The sequence below is a fragment of the Chiloscyllium plagiosum genome, chromosome 37 (genome assembly GCF_004010195.1).
Source record: "Chiloscyllium plagiosum isolate BGI_BamShark_2017 chromosome 37, ASM401019v2, whole genome shotgun sequence".
Lineage (NCBI taxonomy): Eukaryota > Metazoa > Chordata > Chondrichthyes > Orectolobiformes > Hemiscylliidae > Chiloscyllium > Chiloscyllium plagiosum.
Genome location: NC_057746.1, coordinates 33,205,614 through 33,227,673, shown reverse-complemented (window position 1 = coordinate 33,227,673; position 22,060 = coordinate 33,205,614). Strand labels below are relative to the sequence as shown.

General features: G+C 43.8%; 1 protein-coding gene across 1 annotated transcript; it reads right to left on the bottom strand.

Annotated features, from left to right (window-relative positions):
- Positions 1 to 4,085: 4,085 nt before the first annotated feature.
- LOC122541565 (nuclear factor 7, ovary-like) lies at positions 4,086 to 12,839 on the bottom strand. Its single transcript, XM_043678396.1, has 7 exons — positions 12,387 to 12,839; positions 11,054 to 11,146; positions 10,711 to 10,944; positions 8,448 to 8,470; positions 8,239 to 8,345; positions 4,421 to 4,957; positions 4,086 to 4,326 (listed from the first exon to the last, which is right to left on the bottom strand). The coding sequence occupies exons 1-7, from the start codon at positions 12,837 to 12,839 to the stop codon at positions 4,313 to 4,315; spliced, it is 1,461 nt and encodes a 486-aa protein (XP_043534331.1). The 3' UTR covers positions 4,086 to 4,312.
- Positions 12,840 to 22,060: the final 9,221 nt, after the last annotated feature.

The window sequence follows — 22,060 nt, the reverse complement described above, 5'->3', positions numbered from 1 at the left end:
CTCTGTCCACTGTGTTCAGCACAGTAGTATTGTGCTGTGTAGTCACACACTGTCCATTGTGTATAGGACAGTAATAACACTCTGTCCATTGTATTCAGCACTGTAATGTAGCCCGATGTACAGTCACACTCTGTCCATTGTATTCAGCATAGTAATACAGCCCTGTCTACAGTCACACTGACCATTGTGTTCAGCATGTAGCGTAGCCCTGTGTACAATCACACTCTGTCCACAGTGTTCAGTGCAGTAATATAGCCCTGTGTACAGTCACACTCTGTCCACTTTGTTCAACACAGTATTGTAGCCCAGTGTACAGTTGCACACTGTCCTCTGTGTTCAGCATGGTAATGTAGCCCTGTGCACAGTCACACGATGTCCATGTGTTCAGCACAGTAATGTAGCCCTGTGTACAGTCACATGTTGTTCACTATGTTCAGCACAATAATATCGCCCTGTGTACAGTCACACACTGTCCACTATGTTCAGCACAATAATATCGCCCTGCGTACAGTCACACTGTCCACTGTGTTCAGCACAGTAATATAGCCATGTGTACAGTCACACTCTTTCCACTGTGTTCAGTGTGGTAATATAGCCCTGTGTACAGTCACATTCTGTCCACTTTGTTCAACATGGTATTATAGCCCCAGGTATAGTCACACACTGTCCACTGTGTTCAGCAGGGGTAATGTAGCCTTGTGCACAGTCATACTCTGTCCATTATGTTCAGCACAATAATATTGTCCTGTGTGCAGTCACACTCTACCCATTGTGTTCAGTGCAGTAATATAGGCCTGTGTACAGTCACGCTCTGTCCATTATGTTCAGCATAGTAATATAGCCCTGTATACAGTCACACTTTGTCCACTGTGTTCCGTACAGTGATTTAGATCTGTGTCCAGTCACACTCTGTCCATTTTGTTCAACATGGTATTATAGCCCTGTGTATAGTGTTTCTCTGTTTATTGTGTTCAGTACAGTAATATAGATCTGTGTACAGTCACACTCTGCCCACCATGTTCAGCACGGTAATGTAGCCCTGTGCACAGTCATGCTCTGTCCATTGTGTTCAGCACAGTAATGTAGCCCTGTGCACAGTCATGCTCTGTCCATTGTGTTCAGCACAGTAATGTAGCCCTGTGTACAGTCCCAATCGGTCCACTATGTTCAGCACAGTAATACAGCCCTGTGTACAGTCACACATTGTCCACTATGTTCAGCACAATAATATCGCCCTGCGTACAGTCACACTGCCCACTGTGTTCAGCATGATAATATAGCCCTATGTACAGTCACACACTGTCCACTGTGTTCAGCACAGTAATATAGCCATGTGTACAGTCACACTCTTTCCACTGTGTTCAGTGTGGTAATATAGCCCTGTGTACAGTCACATTCTGTCCACTGTGTTCGGCATGGTAATATCACCTGGTGTACAGTCACACTCTGTCCACTGTGTACAACACAGTAATATAGCCCTATGAACAGTCACACACTGTCCACTGTGTTCAGCACAGTAATATAGCCCCGTGTACAGTCGCACTCTGTCCACTGTGTTCAGCACAGTAATATAGCCCTGTGTACCGTCACACACTGTCCACTGTGTTCGGCATGGTAATATCACCTGATGTACAGTCACACTCTGTCCACTGTGTACAACACAGTAATATAGCCCCATGTACAGTCACACTCTGTCCACTGTGTTCAGCACAGTAATATTGTGCTGTGTAGTCACACACTGTCCATTGTGTACAGGACAGTAATATCACCCTGCATACGGTCACACTCTGTCCATTGTATTCAGCACCGCAATGTAGCCCAATGTACAGTCACACTCTGTCCATTGTATTCAGCATAGTAATACAGCCCTGTCTACAGACACACTGTCCATTGTGTTCAGCACGTAGCGTAGCCCTGTGTACAATCACACTCCGTCCACAGTGTTCAGTGCAGTAATATAGCCCTGTGTACAGTCACACTCTGTCCACTTTGTTCAACACAGTATTGTAGCCCAGTGTACAGTTGCACACTGTCCTCTGTGTTCAGCATGGTAATTATAGCCCTGTGCACAGTCACACGATGTCCATGTGTTCAGCACAATAATGTAGCCCTGTGTACAGTCACACTCGGTCCACTATGTTCAGCACAGTAATACAGCCCTGTGTACAGTCACACATTGTCCACTATGTTCAGCACAATAATATCGCCCTGCGTGCAGTCACACTGTCCGCTGTGTTCAGTATAGTAATATAGCCCTGTGTACAGTCACACTTTGTCCACTGTGTTCGGTGCAGTGATATAGATCTGTGTACAGTCACACTCTGACCACTTTGTTCAACACGGTATTATAGCCCTGTGTATAGTGTCTCTCTGTTTATTGTGTTCAGTACAGTAATATAGATCTGTGGACAGTCACACTCTGCCCACCATGTTCAGCACGGTAATGTAGCCCTGTGCACAGTCATGCTCTGTCCATTGTGTTCATCACAGTAATGTGACCCAATGTACAGTCACACTCTGTCCATTGTGTTCAGCATAGTAATATAGCCCTGTCTACAGTAAACTCTGTCTACTTTGTTTAACAAGGTATTATAGCCTGTGTATGTCCATTGTGTTCCACACAGTAATGTAGAAATGTGTACAGTCTCACTCTGTCCATTGTGTTCAGCATGGTAACGTGGCCCTGTGTACAGTCACTCTCTACCCACTGTGTTCAGTGTAGTAATATAGCCCTGTTTACTGTCACACTCTGTCCACTTTGTTCAAAATGGTAATGTAGCCCTGTGTACAGTCACACTCTGTTCATTGTGTTCAGCACAGTAATGTAGTCCTGTGTACAGTCACACACTGTCCATTGGGTTCAGCATGGTAACATAGCTCTGTGTCAGTCACGCATTGTCCATTGTGTTTGGCACAGTAATATAGCCCTGTGTGCAGTCACATACTGTACACTGTTTTCAGGACAGTAATATAGCCCTGTGTACAGTCACATTCTATCCATTGAGTTCAGAATAGTAATATAGCCCTGTGTACAGTCACACACTGTCCATTGTGTTCAGCACAGTAATATCGCCCTGTATAGTCACACACTGCCCACAGTATTCTGCACAGTAATAGCACCCTATGTACAGTTACTCTGTTCACTGTATTCAGCACGGTAAATCGCCCAGTGTACAGCCACACTCTGTCAATTGTGTTCGGCACAGTAAAATAGCCCTGTGTACAGTCATACTCCGTCTGCTGTGTTCGACTCAGTAATGTAGCCCTGTATACAGTCATTCTCCGTCTGCTGTGTTTGACTCAGCAATGTAGCCCCGTGTACAGTCACACTCTGTTTGCTGTGTTCAGCACAGTAATATAGCCCCGTGTACAGTCACACTCTGTCTGCTGTGTTCAGCACTGTAATATAGCCCCATGTACAGGCAGACTCTGTCTGCTGTGTTCAGCACTGTAATATAGCCCCGTGTACAGTCACACTCTGTCTACTGTGTTCAGCACTGTAATATAGCCCCGTGTACAGTAATACTCCATCTGTTGTGTTCAGCACTGTAATATAGCTCTATGTGCAGTCATACTCCATCTGCTGTGTTCAGCACTGTAATATAGCCCCACGTACAGTCACACTCTGTCTTCTGTGTTCAGCACTGTAATATAGCCCAATATGCAGTCACACTCTGTCTGCTGTGTTCAGCACTGTAATATAGCCGCGTGTATAGTCACACTCTGTCTGCTGTGTTCAGCACTGTAATATAGTCCTGTGTACAGTCATACTCCATCTGCTGTGTTCAGCACTGTAATATAGCCCTGTGTACAGTCATACACTGTGTGCTGTGTTCAGCACTATAACATAGTCTTGTGTACGGTCACACTCTGTCTGCTGTGTTTAGCACTGTAATATAGCCCTGTGTACAGTCACACTCTGCTGTGTTCAGCACTGTAACGTAGCCCTGTGTACAGTCATACTCCATCTGCTGTGTTCAGCACTGTAATATAGTCCTGTGTACAGTCACACTCTGCTGTGTTCAGCACTGTAAGATTGCCCTGTGTACAGTTATTTCGTCAAGCTTTTAACATCCAAGGCCTTTTCAAACCTTAATTTTAATAAGCCTGTTGTGACGGGTGGAAAAGGGAAAGTAAGCTGAGCCAGAAATCAGTGAGGAGGGGTCAACATATTCTTCAAAGTCTTGTTCTGGGATTCATATCCAGCTCAGCAATGGGCATAGCAATGGCTTTGATACCGGATTAGTCGTCAATAGTCCAGAGAGATCTGTTCAAATCCCATTATAGGCAGTTCAGTGGAATTTAAATTCAATTAATGAAATAAATCTGAAATTAAGAGAAAAAAAAAGCCAGTATCAGAAACAGTGACTGTGTATTTACAGAAAGAAATGAACTACAAGAACTTTTCACCGATAATGACCTTTCATGGAGCAGATTTTGAGTGGTTCTGTGTTCTCCCCATGACCACTCAAGCAAGGACTGAAGAAAGGGTAAAGTTTCTCAGTGAAGATGTCGATGAAGGTGTGGAGATGGAACATGTTGTCTGCATTGTAAAATGACACCTGCCCCTCCTCGTAGTTCAGGTAGACCCCGATCTTCCGGGGCTTGATGTCCACGGTCAGGAGGGTACGTGGAAATGTGCCAGCTTTATACTCACTCCTCCTCAGCCACACGATCCAGTAACCAGCCTCTGGCATGGCCGTGATATCTCCTTTCCTGTTGATGGATTCCGTCACCACTCCAAGATCCCACTCAGCGCTGTTTCCCACCTCAACCTCCCAGTAGTGTTTGCCTGAGTTGAATCCCTCCGACGCCAGTACACACACACAGGGATAAAACCTCTCGGGTGTCTCAGGGAGAGACTGTCCCCTATCTCCGTATCTTACGCTGGTCAGATCATCGGACAGGATGAGCCAGGAATGTGCAGTATTGGGATCCAAAGTCAAACAGGTTGGAGCTGGAAGACAGAGAGACAAAAACAGAATGACATTTGAATTATCTAATCACAGAACAGCTATTACCTATCAACACAATTCCATCAGTCACTGATAGTTTAAAAAACGTTCACCCAGAGATGTCTAGGGGTCTTGAATGCACTGGGAGAGTACTGGAGGAGAGAAACCTCACAACCTTTCAAAAATACTTGGATGAGCACTTGAAACATCATAATATTCAAGGCTATAGGCCAAGAATCGGAAAGTGGGTGCAGATTTAGGGTAGATTTCTCTTGGTGTTGAGTCGATAGACCAAGAGCCTCTTCTGTACTGCACAATAAATCTGTGAGAAAAAGACTTTGAATGAAATCTCTCGCCGATCACCAAGACTTGAAATTATCCCAGAGAGGAACGAAGAGTAACTTCACAGACTGGGAATTCTGTAAGGAAAGCAGGGATGTCTTTCAGGAGCAAGTGTGTCTTGCTGCAGTTGTACAGAGTCTTGGTGAGACCACACTTGGAATATGCTGTGCAGTTTTGGTTTCCTTATCTGAGGAAAATTGTTTTGGCGATGGAGGGAGAACAGTGAAGGTTTACCAATTTCTTGGGATGGCAGGACTGACATTGGAAAAGAGGTTAACTCAGTTAGGATTATATTCACTGGAGTTCAGAAAAACTAAACCTATTAAATTCTAACTGGCCCAGACAATAGTAGGTCAGTGAAGAAAGGCAGGGGAATCCAGTATCAGCACTCATAGGATACAGAGTAAACAGAGGATACAGAGGATACAGAGGATACAGAGTACAGGTGAGGAGAAACATCTTCACCCAGAGAAGGGTGAGCCTGTGGAATTTGCTACTGCAGAAAGAAGGTGAGGCCAAATTATTGTATGATGTCCAGTAGGAAATGTGTATAGCACTGCTAGTGACTGCACAAGGTCAGACAGCTGGATCTCACAGAATATGAGCTCCCTGACTGGGGCTGTTAACCTGGTACAATCAGGGAGCCTTGCCTGACAGATATAAACAGGAGGGTCAGACATCCTGTTCACTCTGAGAGCTGGTTCTGAGGGACTTGGATCAGTGTCAAGGGCTGTCCATGTGTAAATAAAGAGTGACTTGGTGAGTGGATACCAGCCTTTTTGGAGTTACTTCAAGTACACGGGGATCAAAGGTTATGGGGGAGAAGCAGGACCAGGCTGTCGAGTTGGATGATCATAGGGCCGAATGGCCTACTCCTGCTCCTATTTTCTACTTCTCCATGTTTTTCAGAAATGCAGCACGGAATGTTATTGATTTGGGAAGGTTTTATTTTGATTAACAGCGAAACATTTTCATTGTTTGGGAGTCACCAATAAGAGAGGAAACACTGATTAAAGACTGAGATAACCTTTATAACCAAGCTGTAGAGATAGGGATTTTATCATTTGTCCTACTTTCTTTCATGGGAAATACAAATGGGGAGGAAGGGTGAAAAACTGGTTGCTGACACATTAAAAGCCTATTCCAGATATTTTTAATAATACTGTTGAGATTTGAAACTAGGCTTCCTGGCTCAGAGACAGGACACTACCACTGAAACCATAAGAGCTCTGGAATCATATTGAATCCATCGTCTATTATGCACCCCACCTGATACTTTATTCCACTACCTCCTACAGAATTAAGTTTCAGGCACGTGGCAGAATATGACGACCGATATGTTTTTGCTCTTCCTTAACATCCAATTTCATTCACAATGGAAAGTAATATTGAATCTGACACAAGCTCCTAATCCTCCACAAGTCTTTCACCTGACTGAGCATTAACTGATTTCTCCCATGAGTTTTTTGGAGGAGTTATGTTTATTAATTTTCTCCACCCAGATCAACACTGGAGAAAGGCCCAGCTCACACTCGGAGAACAGAGGGCAACGTTAATATCCATTTTGAGGACAGAACAAGAAAACATTGAACAAATGTTATCATCTCGACTGATGCAAGCACTGAACTGTTAATGCATCTATGTAACTAGAAGGAGCAACAAATTGATGTTTACACTGGGACTGAATGGGCTAAAAGTGTTTCATGGACACTTGCTTTGGTTACAGCTGCATCTCAAGCACATTTCGTTCTGCGAGCCAACAATGTTTATTTTTAATCGGTTTTAATGGTTATTGAGTTTGGGAGAACAAGTCGTTATTGAAGAGCTGCAATACTGGCACTCCTTGTATCTGCTACAATGAAGGCAAAAAGAAAATTTCCTTTCTATTCAACATGAACTATTGCATAACCTTGAGGCTTAGAAAAACACAGAGCACCAATGTCATTCCATTATCATCAAAACAAGACAGAGATTTGCAACATGTGGACTCACGGCTTGTTACAGAATTGACTGATTCTCAGTTATAGTCATACAGCACAGAAACAGACCCTTTGGTCCAACCAGCCCATGCCCACCATAATCTCAAACTAAACCAGACTCACCTGCTTGCACTTGGCCCATTTCCCTCCAAACATTTCTTATTCATATACTTATCTAAATGTCTCTTAAACGTTATAACTGGACCCAAATCCATCACTTCCTCTGGAAGTTCATTCCACATATAAACCGCCCTGTCCAAATAAAACTGCCCCAATGCCTTCTTTAAATTTTTCTCCTCGAACCTTAAAAATATGCCCTCTAGTCTTGAAATCCCCTGCCCTAAGAAAAAGACACTGCTATTCACCTTATCTATATCCCTCATTATTTTATAAACCTCTATCAGATCACTTCTCAACATTCTATGCTCCACTGAAACAAGTCCCAGCCTATCTAGCCTCTCGTTATAACTCAAACTCTCCATTCCCAGTAACATGTCAATAAATCTCTTCTGAACCCTCTCCAGCTGAATAACATCCTTCCTGTTACTTGGGAGACCAGAATTGGACACAGTACTCCAGAAGTGGCCTTACCAAAATCCTGTACAGCCTCAACATAATGTCCCCATCCCTATACTCATAGGACAGTGATAGGGTTAGAGTTAGGGTTAGGGCAGTGATGGCAAGCATGTTAAATATCTTCTTAACCACCCTACCTATATGTGATGCAAATTTAAATGAATTATGTACTCTCTGTTCTACAACACAAGTTGCTGTGTCCAGCAGTTCCTATAATGAGTGGAGGTAGGGAGACAGTTTAAAAGAAATCTATTGAACATATCTAAGGAAATTGTTCAACATTAAAGAGGCAACGATATCTGATCTCTGCATAGCAATGTGTATAACATAATAATAGTTCATGTTTGAAGTCTTTTTCCTTCTCAAACTCAAGAAGATCTCCTTACCTGGGTAGATAGTGCTGATCATTTCTCTCCAAACTGTGTACTGTAATGGTCCTTTGAACAGTCCCAGTGGCTGATTTCCACTGATTAATATATGGTGACCGTCTTCACTAACAATAGAAATGTATTAATCTGCATTACAGAGTGACTTTAAAGACTATTAGTTTTATTTTTGCTAGATATTTAAAGTTTCTGTGAGGAATTTCCCATACCTCTTTTGTCCCCAAGCTTCTTCCTAAATATAAAACAGAAGAGGTATCTGAGCTGGGTATTGTACAGTACTCATGAAACGTTAGGACAGAATGGAATAGAATCCCAAAATAGCTGAGAGCAATTACGTCATTAAATTTGATGACACAAATACTTCCCATGTATAGCTTATATCGGAATCAGGAATTCTGTCTCCCAACAGGATGTGGATCCAATTAGATATTTCAAGATGAGTTGACAAAATGTTATTGTGTGAGAGTACCAGGCAGCATGGAGCTATGTTGAGTAAACAGGGTGAAGATACTAATTAACCGTGTTTGAAGTGAATGGCCCAGCGGATATGAGGCTCAGTGGCCTTATCCTGTTCGAAGGCACAAAGAAAAACCTCACTGAGGAAGTGACACTGTTCTTAGAACTTCTGTTGACACAAGAACCCACTTTTGCAGCCTCTTTATTTTAGCCTGAATAACATCCTTCCAGGGTCGAGCTTGACAGTGTGGGCTCACACAAGGACAATCATTTCTGGGTCTCTGACATGATGCATAAGATACTGGCACATAAATGTCTTAGTTTCAGCTCCAGCAACCACCTCAACACTGCCATTTCTTCATCTGGTCGGTCCACTGTATAGACATAACTTTGCAATAGTTATTAAACTTTTATTCATTCATGGGATGACGGTGTTGCTGGCTAGGCCAGCATTTATTGCCCAGAGGGCAGTTAAGAGTCAACCACATTGCTGTGGGTCTGGTGTCACCTTTAAGTCAGACCAGGTAAGGATGGCAGTTTTTTTCCCGAAAGGACATTAGTGGACCAGATGGGTTTTTCCAACAATCAGTGATGGATCCATGGTCATTATTAGACTCTTCATTCCAGATTTTTTAAAATTGAATTCAAATTCCACTTATCTGCTGTAGTAGAATTTAAACATGGGTTCTCAGAACATGACCAGTTCTCTGGATTAACATTCAACTAGGTCATCCCTTCTCCACTAAGGGAGCAATCTTAACCTTGCCTACCAATCAGACAGTAGTGCGCAAGGCCTGTTTCCCATTCTACTCAGTGAACTCTAAATGATGCGATGTTGGGCAGGGTGTAAAACCAGTCTGCTATCTATTCTGCTCTGTTACATAAAAGCATTCAGGCCTTCAAGGTGACCCCACTGTTTCGAAAATCGCAGCTAGTGCAATTCCAGTCTTAGTTCCACTCTCCTGGCCATGCTCTTCAGTTGGGAAATTAGCTTCAACACTATTCACAATCTCAGCGAGGTTCAGGTGGGTGACATTACAATCACAGAGTTATTTGGGTGACACGGTGGCTCAGTGGTTAGCACTGCTGCCTCACAGCGCCAAAGACCCAGGTTCGATTGCAGCTTCGGGCAACTGTCTGTGTGGGGTTTGCACCTTCTCTCTGTGTCTGTGTGGATTACTTCCGGGTGCACCAGTTTCCTCCCACAATCCAAAAATGTGCAGGTTAGGTGAATTGGCCATGCTAAATTGCCCATTGTGTTCAGGGATGTGTAGGCTAGGTGCATTAGTCAGGTGTAAATATAGGGGAGGGAATGGGTCTGGGTGGGTTACTCTTCAGAGAGTCGTTGTGGACGTGTTGGGCCGAAGGGCCTGTTTCCACATTGTATGGATTCTATGGAAAAATACAAAGCCACTGAGGGCTCTTGTGGCACAAAACTGGTATCTATAACCCTGAACAGGGAGACCAGGGTTCAAGTCCCACCTGTTCCTGAGATGTGTTCCTGCCAACATCCTAAGACAGACCGATGACATAATGTGCTTGGCACAGAACGTTATGGTTATAACTGTGGCTGTCATGGAGATGTTTAGAGAGAATTGTATTTATTAACCATTGATGAATGATGTTTGAGAGGGCAGGTAACCTCAAAATCCATTGGAGGAATTGTTTCACACATTTTGTTTTGGCAACTTGATATTTTTTTCCTGAATCATATTCACATCGAATGAGACCATTCAGCCCACTGTCTGAATGAGCTTCTCACTCAGTACCATCCCCCTGCCTTCTCCCCGTAACCCTGCACATTCTTCCCTTGCAGCCTCAGTCCCTTCTGAATGTCTCACCTGAAGCTGCCGTCTCCACCACACTCTCGGGCAGTGCACTCAATAAACAAAGATCATGTTTCTCTGTACTACACAAACAAAATCACAAAGTTTCCAAATTTCATTGAGCATTTTGAAGCTGTTAGGATTTTAAACCTTACAGATACTTCCCCACTCCCTACGACCCCCCTGGTACCTCCAAGAAGTGGACTGATGCTCGCTGGTCCATTTTCGTGTGCAATCGCGACAGTTTTCGCTGAACAGAATCTAAATGATTTTTTATCTCTTGAAGGTTCTTTTCCATCACTCCTGAAAGGTTGTCTTCATGGTCCTTCAGCTCCCGAATCAAACTCTCTTCTCTCCTGTTCAGGAACTGGTGCATTTTAGCGAATTCGGAAGAGATAAGGTTCTGCAGGCTGGCTGATTTCTCCTGCAGGAACAGAGCAACACAACAAAGCAGGTAGAGTGTAGTGCTGGGACAGCAGGTTATGGAGTTGGGGGACAGATGGAGAGTGCAAGGAGAGTGCAAGTGAACTTACTCCAATTTCCGAAATGCCCTGTTTCTCTTTCAACTTTGCTTCTAGGATGATGATTTTCTGTCTCAGGTTGTCCAGGGATGTTTTCAGTCTTTCCTAGGATCATAGAGACATAGAATCACAAAGCACAGCAACACACCATCAAATCTGCACCAACCTATTCACAATAATCCCATCTTGCAGGCCTGTAGCCTTGAATGTTACGACATTTATATTGCACACCAAGCAGTTTTTAAAGATTGTGAGGATTTTCACTAAAACTAGTCTCCTCGGCAGCACATTCCAGGCCCCACCATTCTCTGGGTGAAAATATTTTTCCTCAAATTGTCTTTAAATCTCCCACTTTTCATCTTAAAACTTGGCCATTTGCTACTGAACCATCTTCTAAGAGGAGCAGCTGCTTTCTATCCACCCTGTCCATGCTTCGCATAATCTTCTACACTTCAATCAGATCCCTGCTCAGCCTTCTCTCAAAACAAGGTGAAAACAGCCTTTTTTCGAGAAATGTTTATTTGTATGGGGTGGAGATTGGAGGGGAGATTCAGGCTGATATCATAGGCAGGGCTGCAGGGATGAAAGATTATTGTGGGGGGAGAGTTGGGAGAAGTGTAGAGTTAAGGTTAAGATCAGATCAGTCATGATCTTGCTGAATAGCGGATTAGTCTCAAAGGGCCAAGCAGCTTATTCATGCTCCTGGTTCAATTTACTAGCAATTCTCAGTGGTCAGAGTAACATCCACTTTCACTTGTGGACTGGAGTTCTGGATAGGGCTGTGCAAAGGGGGAAGAGAGCCATGAGCTTTGTCCCATCCTGTCCACCCCAGTCCACTGGGAATCTCTCTCCCGCGCATCACCCAATGCTGGCAAAGTGACAGAGGGAGTTACAAAGTTTACCACCACCCGGACATCATGGTACACCTTTGGAGCAGGTGGGATTTTAACCCAGGCCTCCTGGTCCAGAGTTACGAACACTACTACTGTGCCACAAGTGATAACCTACCCACCGGGAACGGGTGCGATGGACAACACCTTCAAGTCTGAGGGGTGGGAGCTGTATCTGGAGCTCCTGGCCTAGGGGCAGGAGGGCAATCTGAACGCACCAATTAAAGTTAACGTGGGCAATGCTGAATGGCATTCCTAATGAAACGCTAATGCCCGAAACACTGACTCTCCTGCTCCTCATATGCTGCCTAACCTGCTGTGCTTTTCCAGCACCACACTCTCGAATGCTGAATGGCCCTCTCCCTCAGAAAGGCATTCTCAATTCGGTGAGAAATCTGCCCGAGTTAGACTCGCTCTGACTGTACTGAGAACCCAGTTTTTTACTTGCCCTTTACCTTGTATTTGATGACAGCTTCATGGATGAGCATGAAGTCATGGAACTTGTGGCTGTGACCCCCTCTGCCATCCAGGCACATCACACAGATCAGCTGGCGGTCAGTCTCACAGAACAGTTTCAGTTCCTCCCGGTGCTCACTGCAATAGAGGCCGAAGCCAGGCTCTCCCCCCGGAGGCTCTGCCCAAGGAGTGCGCTCTCGAGCCGGCTTCAGGTTCCTCAGCCTGTCGGCCAGGTTAGCTAGGGCCCTGTTGAGTTTGAGGTGACTGCCTTGGGACAGAGTCAGACACTCCGGACAGCAGCCTCCCCCTTCTACCTTCTCCCACTCGCTCTGGATGCAGCCCCGACAGAAGTTGTGGCCGCACTCCAGGATGACTGGCTGTTGGAACAGCTCCCGGCACAGGCCACACCGCAGGTACTTGCTCAGGCTCTCTGCCTGCTCTTTCGATGCCATCTCCCAGCTTCAGGGTTTCCCTGCCCCCACTGAGCACCTCTCCTGAGTGAGCACCCCCAAGTTCCCGCCTCTCTAACTCCCTCTCCCTCACTTCTCCTCTCTATCCCCCTCTTCCCCACCACTCCTCTTCTCTATCCCCTTTCCCTCTTCCCCGCCTCTTCTCTGTCCCTCTCAATACCCCTTTCCCTCTCTGCACAACCTCTCCTCTATTCCCCCTCTCCCTCTTCCCTACCTCTCCTCCTCAAGGTTTTAGCACCTCACCTCCTCTCTATTCTCCCCTCCCACTTCCCCACCTCTCGACTGTGTCTCCTCTCTGCCTCTTGCAGTTGATGTTGCTGTATTGTGCATCAGCACCTACTGTCTCAAACAACACAAGTAAACTGGCAACAATGTTGCCAATTCTGGTTGGACATATTTCTTCCTGCTTCTCATGGTCCCTCCCCCAAAACTCCTCATATCGGTCACAGTATTCACTGTGGAGGTCACAAAGCATTGGAATACAGCTCAATCAACACTCAAGAAGCTTGACACCATTCAGGAGAGAGCTGCCCACGGGATTGGCACCGCACCCAAATGCATCCACTCCCTTCATCCCAACGCTGAGCCACAGAATGTACCATCTACAACTTGCACTGTAGAAATTCACCAAGGCTCTTTAGACAGCACCTTCCAAACCCAAGTATACTGTTAAGGTGGTAGAATATCACCACATTGGTATTCCAGACTCCTGTGTTAAGGTCAGGGCTTGATGTTCTGGGCAGATAGTGAAAAATTTAGTAATGGCTGTTGATTGTTGCAGAAACCCATCTAGTTCATTAATTTGCTTTAGAGATGGACAACTGCTGTCCTTACCTGGTCTATATATGTCTCCATTCCCAATGCTGGCCTAGCCAGTGACACCCACATCCCACGAATGAATAAAATAAGAATTGTGAGCTCCAGAATTTGGACACCTTGTGACATAATATCTGCTCCTGACCCTTGCCTGGACCTGATCTTTGAGGAAGGGTGCATTTGTAATGTGGCCAGCAGATTAATTATCAGAGGGTGATATAATGATCACAAAGGTGTTCCTCACCCGAAATCCATTTTCTGTCTCACTCATAAAAATTCTTTACTCTGGCAGCTCAAGAGGGAAATCATGAGGGCAAAAAGAGGACATGAGATAGCTTTGGCAAATAGAATTAAGGACAATCCAAAGGGTTTTTACAAATACATTAAGGACAAAAGGGTAACTAGGGAGAAAATATGGCTCCTCAAAGATCAGCAAAGCGGCCTTTGTGTGGAGCAACAGAAAATGGGGGAGATACTAAACAAGTATTTACTGTGGAAAAGAATATGGAAGATATAGACTGTAGGGAAATGGATGGTGACATCTTGCAAAATGTCCAGATTACAGAGGAGGAGGTTCTGGGTGTCTTCAAATGCATAAACGTGGATAAATCCCCTAGACCTGATCAGGTGTACCCTAGAACTCTGTTGGAAGCGAGAGAAGTGATTGCTGGGCCTCTTGCTGAGATACTTGTATCATCGATAGTCACAGGTGAGGTGCCGGAAGACTGGAGGTTGGCTAACGTGGTGCCACTGTTTAAGAAGGGCGGTAAAGACAAGCCAGGGAACTATAGACCAGTGAGCCTGACCTCGGTGGTGGGTAAGTTGTTGAAGGGAATCCTGAGGGACAGGATGTACATATATTGGGAAAGGCAAGAACTGATTAGGGATAGTCAACCTGTCTTTGTGTGTGGGAAATCATGTCTCACAAACTTGATTGAGTTTTTTGAAGAAGTAACAAAGAGGATTGATGAGGGCAGAGTGGTAGATGTGACCTATATGGACTTCAGCAAGGTGTTCGACAAGGTTCCCCAAGGGAGACTGGTTAGCAAGGTCAGATCTCACGGAATACAGGGAGAACTAGCCATTTGGATACAGAACTGGCTCAAAGGTAGAAGACAGAGGTTGGAGGGTTGTTTTTCAGACTGGAGGCCTGTGACCAGTGGAGTGCCACAAGGATTGGTGCTGGGTCCACTACTTCTCATCATTTATATAAATGTATTGGATGTGAGCATAAGAGGTACAGTTAGTAAGTTTGCAGATGACACCAAAATTGGAGGGGTAGTGGACAGTGAAGAAAGTTACCTCAGAGTACAACATGATCTTGATCAGATGGGCCAATGGGCTGAGAAGTGGCAGATGGAGTTTAATTCCGATAAATGTGAGTTGCTGCATTTTGGGAAAGCAAATCTTAGCAGGGCATATACACTTAATGGTAAGGTCCTAGGGAGTGTTGCTGAACAAAGAGACCTTGGAGTGCAGGTTCATAGTTCCATGAAAGTGGAGTCACAGGTAGATAGGATAGTGAAGAACGCGTTTGGTATGTTTTCCTTTATTGGTCAGGGTATTGAGTACAGGAGTTGGGAGGATATGTTGCGGCTGTACAGGACATTGGTTAGGCCACTGTTGTAATATCGCGTGCAATTCTGGTCTCCTTCCTATTGGAAAGATGTTGTGAAACTTGAAAGGGTTCAGAAAAGATTTACAAGGATGTTGCCAGAGTTGGAGGATCTGAGCTACAGGAAGAGGCTGAGCAGGCTGGGGCTGTTTTCTCTGGAGTGTCGGAGGCTGAGGGGTGACCTTGTAGAGGTTTATAAAATCATGAGGGGCATGGATAGGGTAAATAGACAAAGTCTTTTCCCTGGGGTTGGGGTGTCCAGAACTAGAGGGCATAGGTTTAGGTGAGAGGGGAAAGATATAAAAGAGACCTAAGGGGCAACATTTTCATGCAGAGGATAGTGTTTGTGTGGAATGACCTGCCAGAGGAAGTGGTGGAGGCTGGTACAATTGTAACATTTAAAAGGCATTTGGATGGGTATATGAATAGGAAGGGTTTGGAGGGATATGGACCGGGTGCTGGCAGGTGGGGCTAGATTGGGTTGGGATATCTGGTCAGCATGGATGAGTTGGACCGAAGGGTCTGTTTCCTGTTGTACATCTCAATGGTTCTATAAACATTGGACTAAATAAAGGAACAATAACAGATTCCTCAATGGTCTGGTTCAATAATATATCTGGCAGGTATATATTTACAGTGAGATTATAGGACTCTTTTATATTAAAACTATGAAAATCATTGCTTCGTGTAAATTTGACCTCGATTTATCTGTCAAAGATGCTGTGATTTTCTAATTTTGTTTGAACTATGAACATCAATACATCAATACAAACTGAACACGGATGTTTATCCAGGTCACTTCAAGGTTTGGAAGGCTCTACTGCATTGGGACTGTTTTGTTGTAACTTTGAATTGTTATTTTGTTTATTGGCTACTGCTATGGGGATTGAAAACATCCTGGAAGATTCCAAAGTGTTACTTTTGAATTTCTACAGAGGCATCGAACAACTGATAGTGATTGGGAAGCTGGTTTAATATCTGATCCCAGTTTACATTTTCATTGACTGTAACAGGATGGAACAGCAACTTGGAAGATATGTAAGGTGCCTCAGAATCCCAGTGAACACCACAGCGAAACTGCCAAATCTACCGTCTGTCACTGTCTTATCTCCCCAACATCTATAGTACCCCCACACCAGCCTGTACCAGACTTGGGGGTGAGAAATTTGGCAGGTGGTGGGTCCAAGTGTCAAGATTCCAGGCTGAAACTTCAGTGCAGTACTGAAGGAGTGCTGCATGTTGCATTCATGGTTTTTACGTAGTTGCTGACCATTACTCAGAAGTTACTTGCATTGCAGCTTTTTATCTTGTGCTCATCAGCCCTAAAAACCAAATTCAGAAAGGCAACAACAAATTAAACAGGGTGAGGAGATGTTACTGAGTGGTTGAATTGTGGTTTAGATGAAACCACTCACAGCTCATTTGTATGCAACGCTTTGTCTTTTTTTAACTTGATCCAGTGTTTTTGGCAAATGCAACATGAAATTTAAAAAAAAACAAGAGCTTCCCTTTACTTCTTGTTTCCCCTTCTCTGGCTGAAAAACTCTAACTTGTCCATCTTCTTTTCTCCAGTCCTGGTGAGAGGTCTGAAACATTATGCTGCTCCAGATTGGCTGTATGCTCCCAGCACCTTCTGTTTTTATTTCTGATTTCCAATGTTCACACTTTGTTGTTTTTAATTTGGTGCCAGCATTGAAATTAGACTCCCACAAGGCAGCACCACAGATACAGAGTCCACATTAGGCAGGAATGTAAGAATCATTATAATTCTGTCATGGAGAATTGAATAAATGTAGTGAGATTGCACCAGTATTTTTTACAATCGTGCTGTTTTTCTAAGACATTATTAGTAACTAAAGGAAATACAAAATTATCTATGAATAATCAATGATTCATCTCACCAACAGCATCAGGGGCACATGCACATTGTGGTAATTGATTGAGTGGAAATGTAAGCATTCATGATTTGAAGAATTGGTCACCAATTTGAGAATGTGGAAGAAAGTTGGGGACTACAGACAGCTATCAATGGTGGGAGAACAAGGAGCAAACAGAATATTGGATAATGCATTACAGGAGTGTAGTAAAGCTGAGACATGCACAATAAATGGCAACACTGGAGTGAAATGTAAAGGAACAGAGGGACCTGAGAATGCATATCCAACAGATATGGAGATGACAGATCACTGGAGGTACCAGGACAGGTAGATAAAGTGGTTAAAAAGGAATATGGGTTACTTTCCTACTTTAGTTTCAACAGATGCTTTCATTAGCTGAGAAACAGAATATAAAGAGTAGGGAAATTGTGCTACAACTGTGGATAGGTCATAGCTAAAGGACAATATAGAGTTCTGATCACTGCATTGCAGGATTAGAGACAATCCAGAGGTCACTTAGAATATTTCTACAAATGAAGTATTTTAGCAATGAGGAAAGTTTGATTGGGTCAAGGTTGTGTTCTCTGGAAGAGACAAGAGAGAAGGGAAATTTCCATTTGCTGTTTATAAAGTTGCAAGGCCTAAATAGAATGGATATTTGCTGTTTTTTTTCTAAGAATCCTGGCGAGAATACATTCATAGTCATTCGTAGGGGGTCAGTGGGACTGAAAAAATCTTTTGTTGTAGAGCTCAGTGCTGAGGGGGTGGAAGAGGCAGAAACCCCATTGTATTTAGAAATAACAACTCTTTTATGTTATTACATCCAGGTGAGAGGGAATGGCTCCTCTCTTTTACTCATTGGAATGCAGCAGGGCTTTGATTTTAAAAATACTGCATTTGCCAATTCATAGAAACAGAAAAATAAAAAAATTGGAACAATAGTAGGCCATTCGGCCCTTTGAGCCTGCTCCACCATCCAATATGATCACGTCTGATCATCCAACTCAGTCCCCTGTTCCTGCTTTCTCCCCATCATCTATGATTCCTTCAGTCCCTACATCTATCTCTGAACTCAATACATCTGATTTCTAATAAATTGTCTAGAACTTTGCTTTGTCAAGGGGAGGTCATGCCTGACAAAACTGTTAGAATTCTTTGTGGATGTAACTGGCAAGTTAGACAAAGGAGAGCCAGTGAATGTGATCTATTTGGATTTCCAGAAGGCCTTTGACGTGGTGCCGCTAAGTAAGATAATAGACCATGGTGTTAGGGGCAAAATACTGGCATGGATAGAGGACTGGCTGACTGGCAGAAGGCAGAGAGTAGGGATAAAGGGGTCTTTTTCAGGATAGCAGCCAGAGTCTAGTGGAGTTTTGCAGGGTAATATGTTGGGACCACAGCTATTTACGTTATATGTTAACAATCTAGATGAAGGAACTGAGGACACTGTTCTTAAGTTTGCAGGTGGAAGGACAGATAGTGTTGAGGAAGCAGGGAGGCTGCAAAAGGACTTGGACATGCTTAGCAAGTGGGCAAAGAAAGGGCAGATGGAATACCATGTGCAGAAATGTGAGTCCTAATTTAGGATTCCCTTAAGGTTAACATGCAGGTTCAGTTGGCAGTTTGGAAGGCAAATGCAACATTGTCACTCATTTCAAGAGGGCTAGAAAACAAAAGCTGAGATGTACTGTTGAAGCTGTCTAAGGCTCTGGTCAGACTGCATTTGAAATATTGAAGGCAGTTTTGTGTCCTGTATCTAAGAAAGGATGTGCTGGCATTGAAGGGGGTCCAGATGAAGTTGACCAGAATGCTCTCAGGAATGAAGGGCTAGTCATATGAGGAGCGCTTAAGGACTCTGAGTCTGTCCTCGATGGAGTGTAGAAGGATATTGGGGGATCTGATTGAAACTTACAGGATACTGAGCGGTCTGGATGGAGTGGACATGGAGAAGAAATTTACACTTGTAGGAGAGATTTGGACCAAGGGTTACAGCCTCAGGGTGAGGTGACAACCCTTTAGAATTGAGATGAGGAGGAATGTCTTCAGCCAGATGGTAGTGAATCTGTAGCATGAGTTGCCATAGCAGGCTGTTGATACCAAGTCATTGAGTGTCTTTAAGACAAAGATAGATAGGTTCTTAATTATAGAGTCATTAGGTCACACAGAATGGAAACAGTTTTGAAATCCCTTAGCTTACGAAAGTACACTTACTATTCATCTTATCCATGCACCTCATGATTTTATAAACCTTGATAAGTCACCCCTCAACCTCCTATGCTCCAGTGAAAAAAAGTCCTAACCTATCCAGTCTATTTCAATAATTCAAATCCTCCATTCCTGGCAACACACTGGTGAATGCTTTCTGAATCCTCTACAATTTAACAATATCTTTCCTATAACAGTGCGACCAGAAATGAACCCAGTATTCCAGAAGATGCCTCACCAACATCCTGCACATGACGTCCCAACTCCTATACTCAAAGGTCTGAACATTGAAGGCAAGTGTCTTCATGCCTTCTTAACCACTCTGTCATCCTGTGATGCAAATTTAAAAGAATTATATACCTGAACCTCTCGATCTCTCTGTTCTACGACACTACCCGAGGCCCAACCATTAATTGTATAAATCCTGTTTTTGTTTGTTTTACCAAAATGCAATACCTCGCATTTATCCAAATGAAACTCCATCTGCCACTCCTCAGCCACTGATCCAATTGATCAAGATTCCTTTGTAATCTTAGATGACCTTCTTCACTGTCCACTATACCACCAGTTTTGATGTCATCTGCAAACTTACTAACCATGCCTCCTATTGCCATTCTCATCCAAATCATTTGTAAAATTGACAAACAACAATGAACATAGTACCAATCCCTGGGAAACGCCGCCGGTCACAGGCCTCCAGTCTGAAGACTAACCCTCCACCACCACCCTCTGTCTCCTGCCATTAAGCCAATTGGCAAGCTCACCCTGAATCCCATGCAATCCAACTTTACTAATTAATCTACTGTATCAAAAACTTTACTAAAGTCCAAGTAAATAACATTGACCTTTCTGCCTCATCAGTAAGGGGATCAAGGGTAACTGAGAGAAGGCACGAGAATGGGGTTGAGAAACATACCAGCCATGATTGAATGGTGGAACAGATATGATGGGCTGAATGGCCTAATTCTGCTCTTATATATGATCAAAATGGCAGAACTTTTTCAAGTTAAAAAGTAATGTGTTTATTATATTAAGCTAAAATATACACATGTAAACATATTAAAAATATAGAACTACATTTTACTGGCATGGTGGCTCAGTGGGTAGCACTGCTGCCTCACAGCTCCAGGGACCCGAATTCAATTCCACCCTCAGGCAACTGTCTGTGTGAAGTTTGCACATTCTCCCCATGTCTGTGTGTGTCCTCTGGGTGCTCCGGTTTCCTCTCACAGTCGAAAGATGTGCAGGTTAGGGTGGATTGGCCATGCTACATTGGTTATAGTGTCCAGGGAAGTGTAGATCAGGTTGAATGGCCTTGGCAAATGAAGGGTTACAGGAATGGGATGCTATTCAGAGGGTCAATGTGGACTCGATGGGTTGAAAGGCCTGCTTCTACACTGTAGGCTTTCTATGATCTTCATCCTAATTTTAACACACACATGAGATGGAGAAGTATGAGTTGACGGTCTGTAAGTAAATTGCAATGGAGATTGAAGTCTTTTATCAGTTCTTTGTTTGCTTGGAGCATTGTAGACACAGTCGAAGTCAGCAGACGGAGTGCTGTCTTAGGTGACATTAGAGGGAGAGAGAGAGAGTAGGAACCTCTCTTACATCTGCTGCTGGGATCTCTAACCTTGGACAACACACACAGATGGTGCCTGGTCACACCATTTCTCCCGAAATGCCAACAGAGATTTGACTATCAATTGTAAATTCCAAAAGGTGACTTTGATTCTCTCCCATTTGCAAAGAAATCTTTAAAAAAATCACATTCCAAAGTTACCCCGGGGTCTGCCAGAGAGGAACCCTTGGAGGAGAGTAGGTCAAGAGGAAATTTGATCGAGATCTTCAAAACCACAAGGGGTAAGATGAAATATTTTGGAAGGAACTGTTGCACTGGTGGAAGTGATTGGGAAACAGAGGACACTGACTCTCGGTGGTTGGCAAGAGTGAGACAAATGTTATCGCACACACCTAGTGTCTGTCTGGCAATGCTTTGGAACTGATGGAAGCTGATTCAACCAAGGCTTCCATCACCAAAACAGGAACGATCTCCAGGACTAGGAGCTAATGGCAAAAGTGTACCAGTCGGTGAATTCCTCTTGCAGTGACTGAGCACAGACATGATGGGCTGAGTGTCCTCCTTCTGTGCTGTAACCATTCTGTAATTCTCTGGTCAGCTGCATTAACAATTAAGCATGTATTGAATTAAGAAGATACAAATTAGACACCTGAGTTTTGAAGAAATCTATAGGCTGTGATAAATATGTCAATGTCAGCAAATACCTTCAGCTCCATTTCACAATGACTTGGGTGAACTCTGGTACATGCCCCGTTAACACATGAGCTTAGACAGAGTAACTGCTGATAGTAGAGGGAGCCCCTACACCTCTGCTACACATTTCACTTTGTTCATTCTGCAGCCTAGGCACTATCTGACCAAGTTCAGATGTCAACAAACTTTTGTAATCTTTCACTGGACCTTCAACGTTCAACTATTCACTGCTCTGACATGTTTGTGTCAGTAAATTGAACATTTCATTAAAAGTTCCAAAGTGCAGCTTTATTTTTGGAATAGCACTTTAGTTTGTGAACAATACTGAGCTTGCACATGGGACTGGAACGATAAATTAGTTAGCAGGTCAGTTGAAAGCTCAATATTCGGAATGATATTTGTGCAGCTAATGACC

Coding starts and splice junctions, on each gene's coding strand:
- LOC122541565 (XM_043678396.1), bottom strand. CDS start 12,839: ATGGCATCGAAAGAGCAGGCAGAGAGCCTGAGCAAGTACCTGCGGTGT. Junction 11,147..12,386: donor AAGCTGTCATCAAATACAAG/GTAAAGGGCAAG, acceptor CTATGATCCTAG/GAAAGACTGAAAACATCCCT. Junction 10,945..11,053: donor AGGGCATTTCGGAAATTGGA/GTAAGTTCACTT, acceptor CTGTTCCTGCAG/GAGAAATCAGCCAGCCTGCA.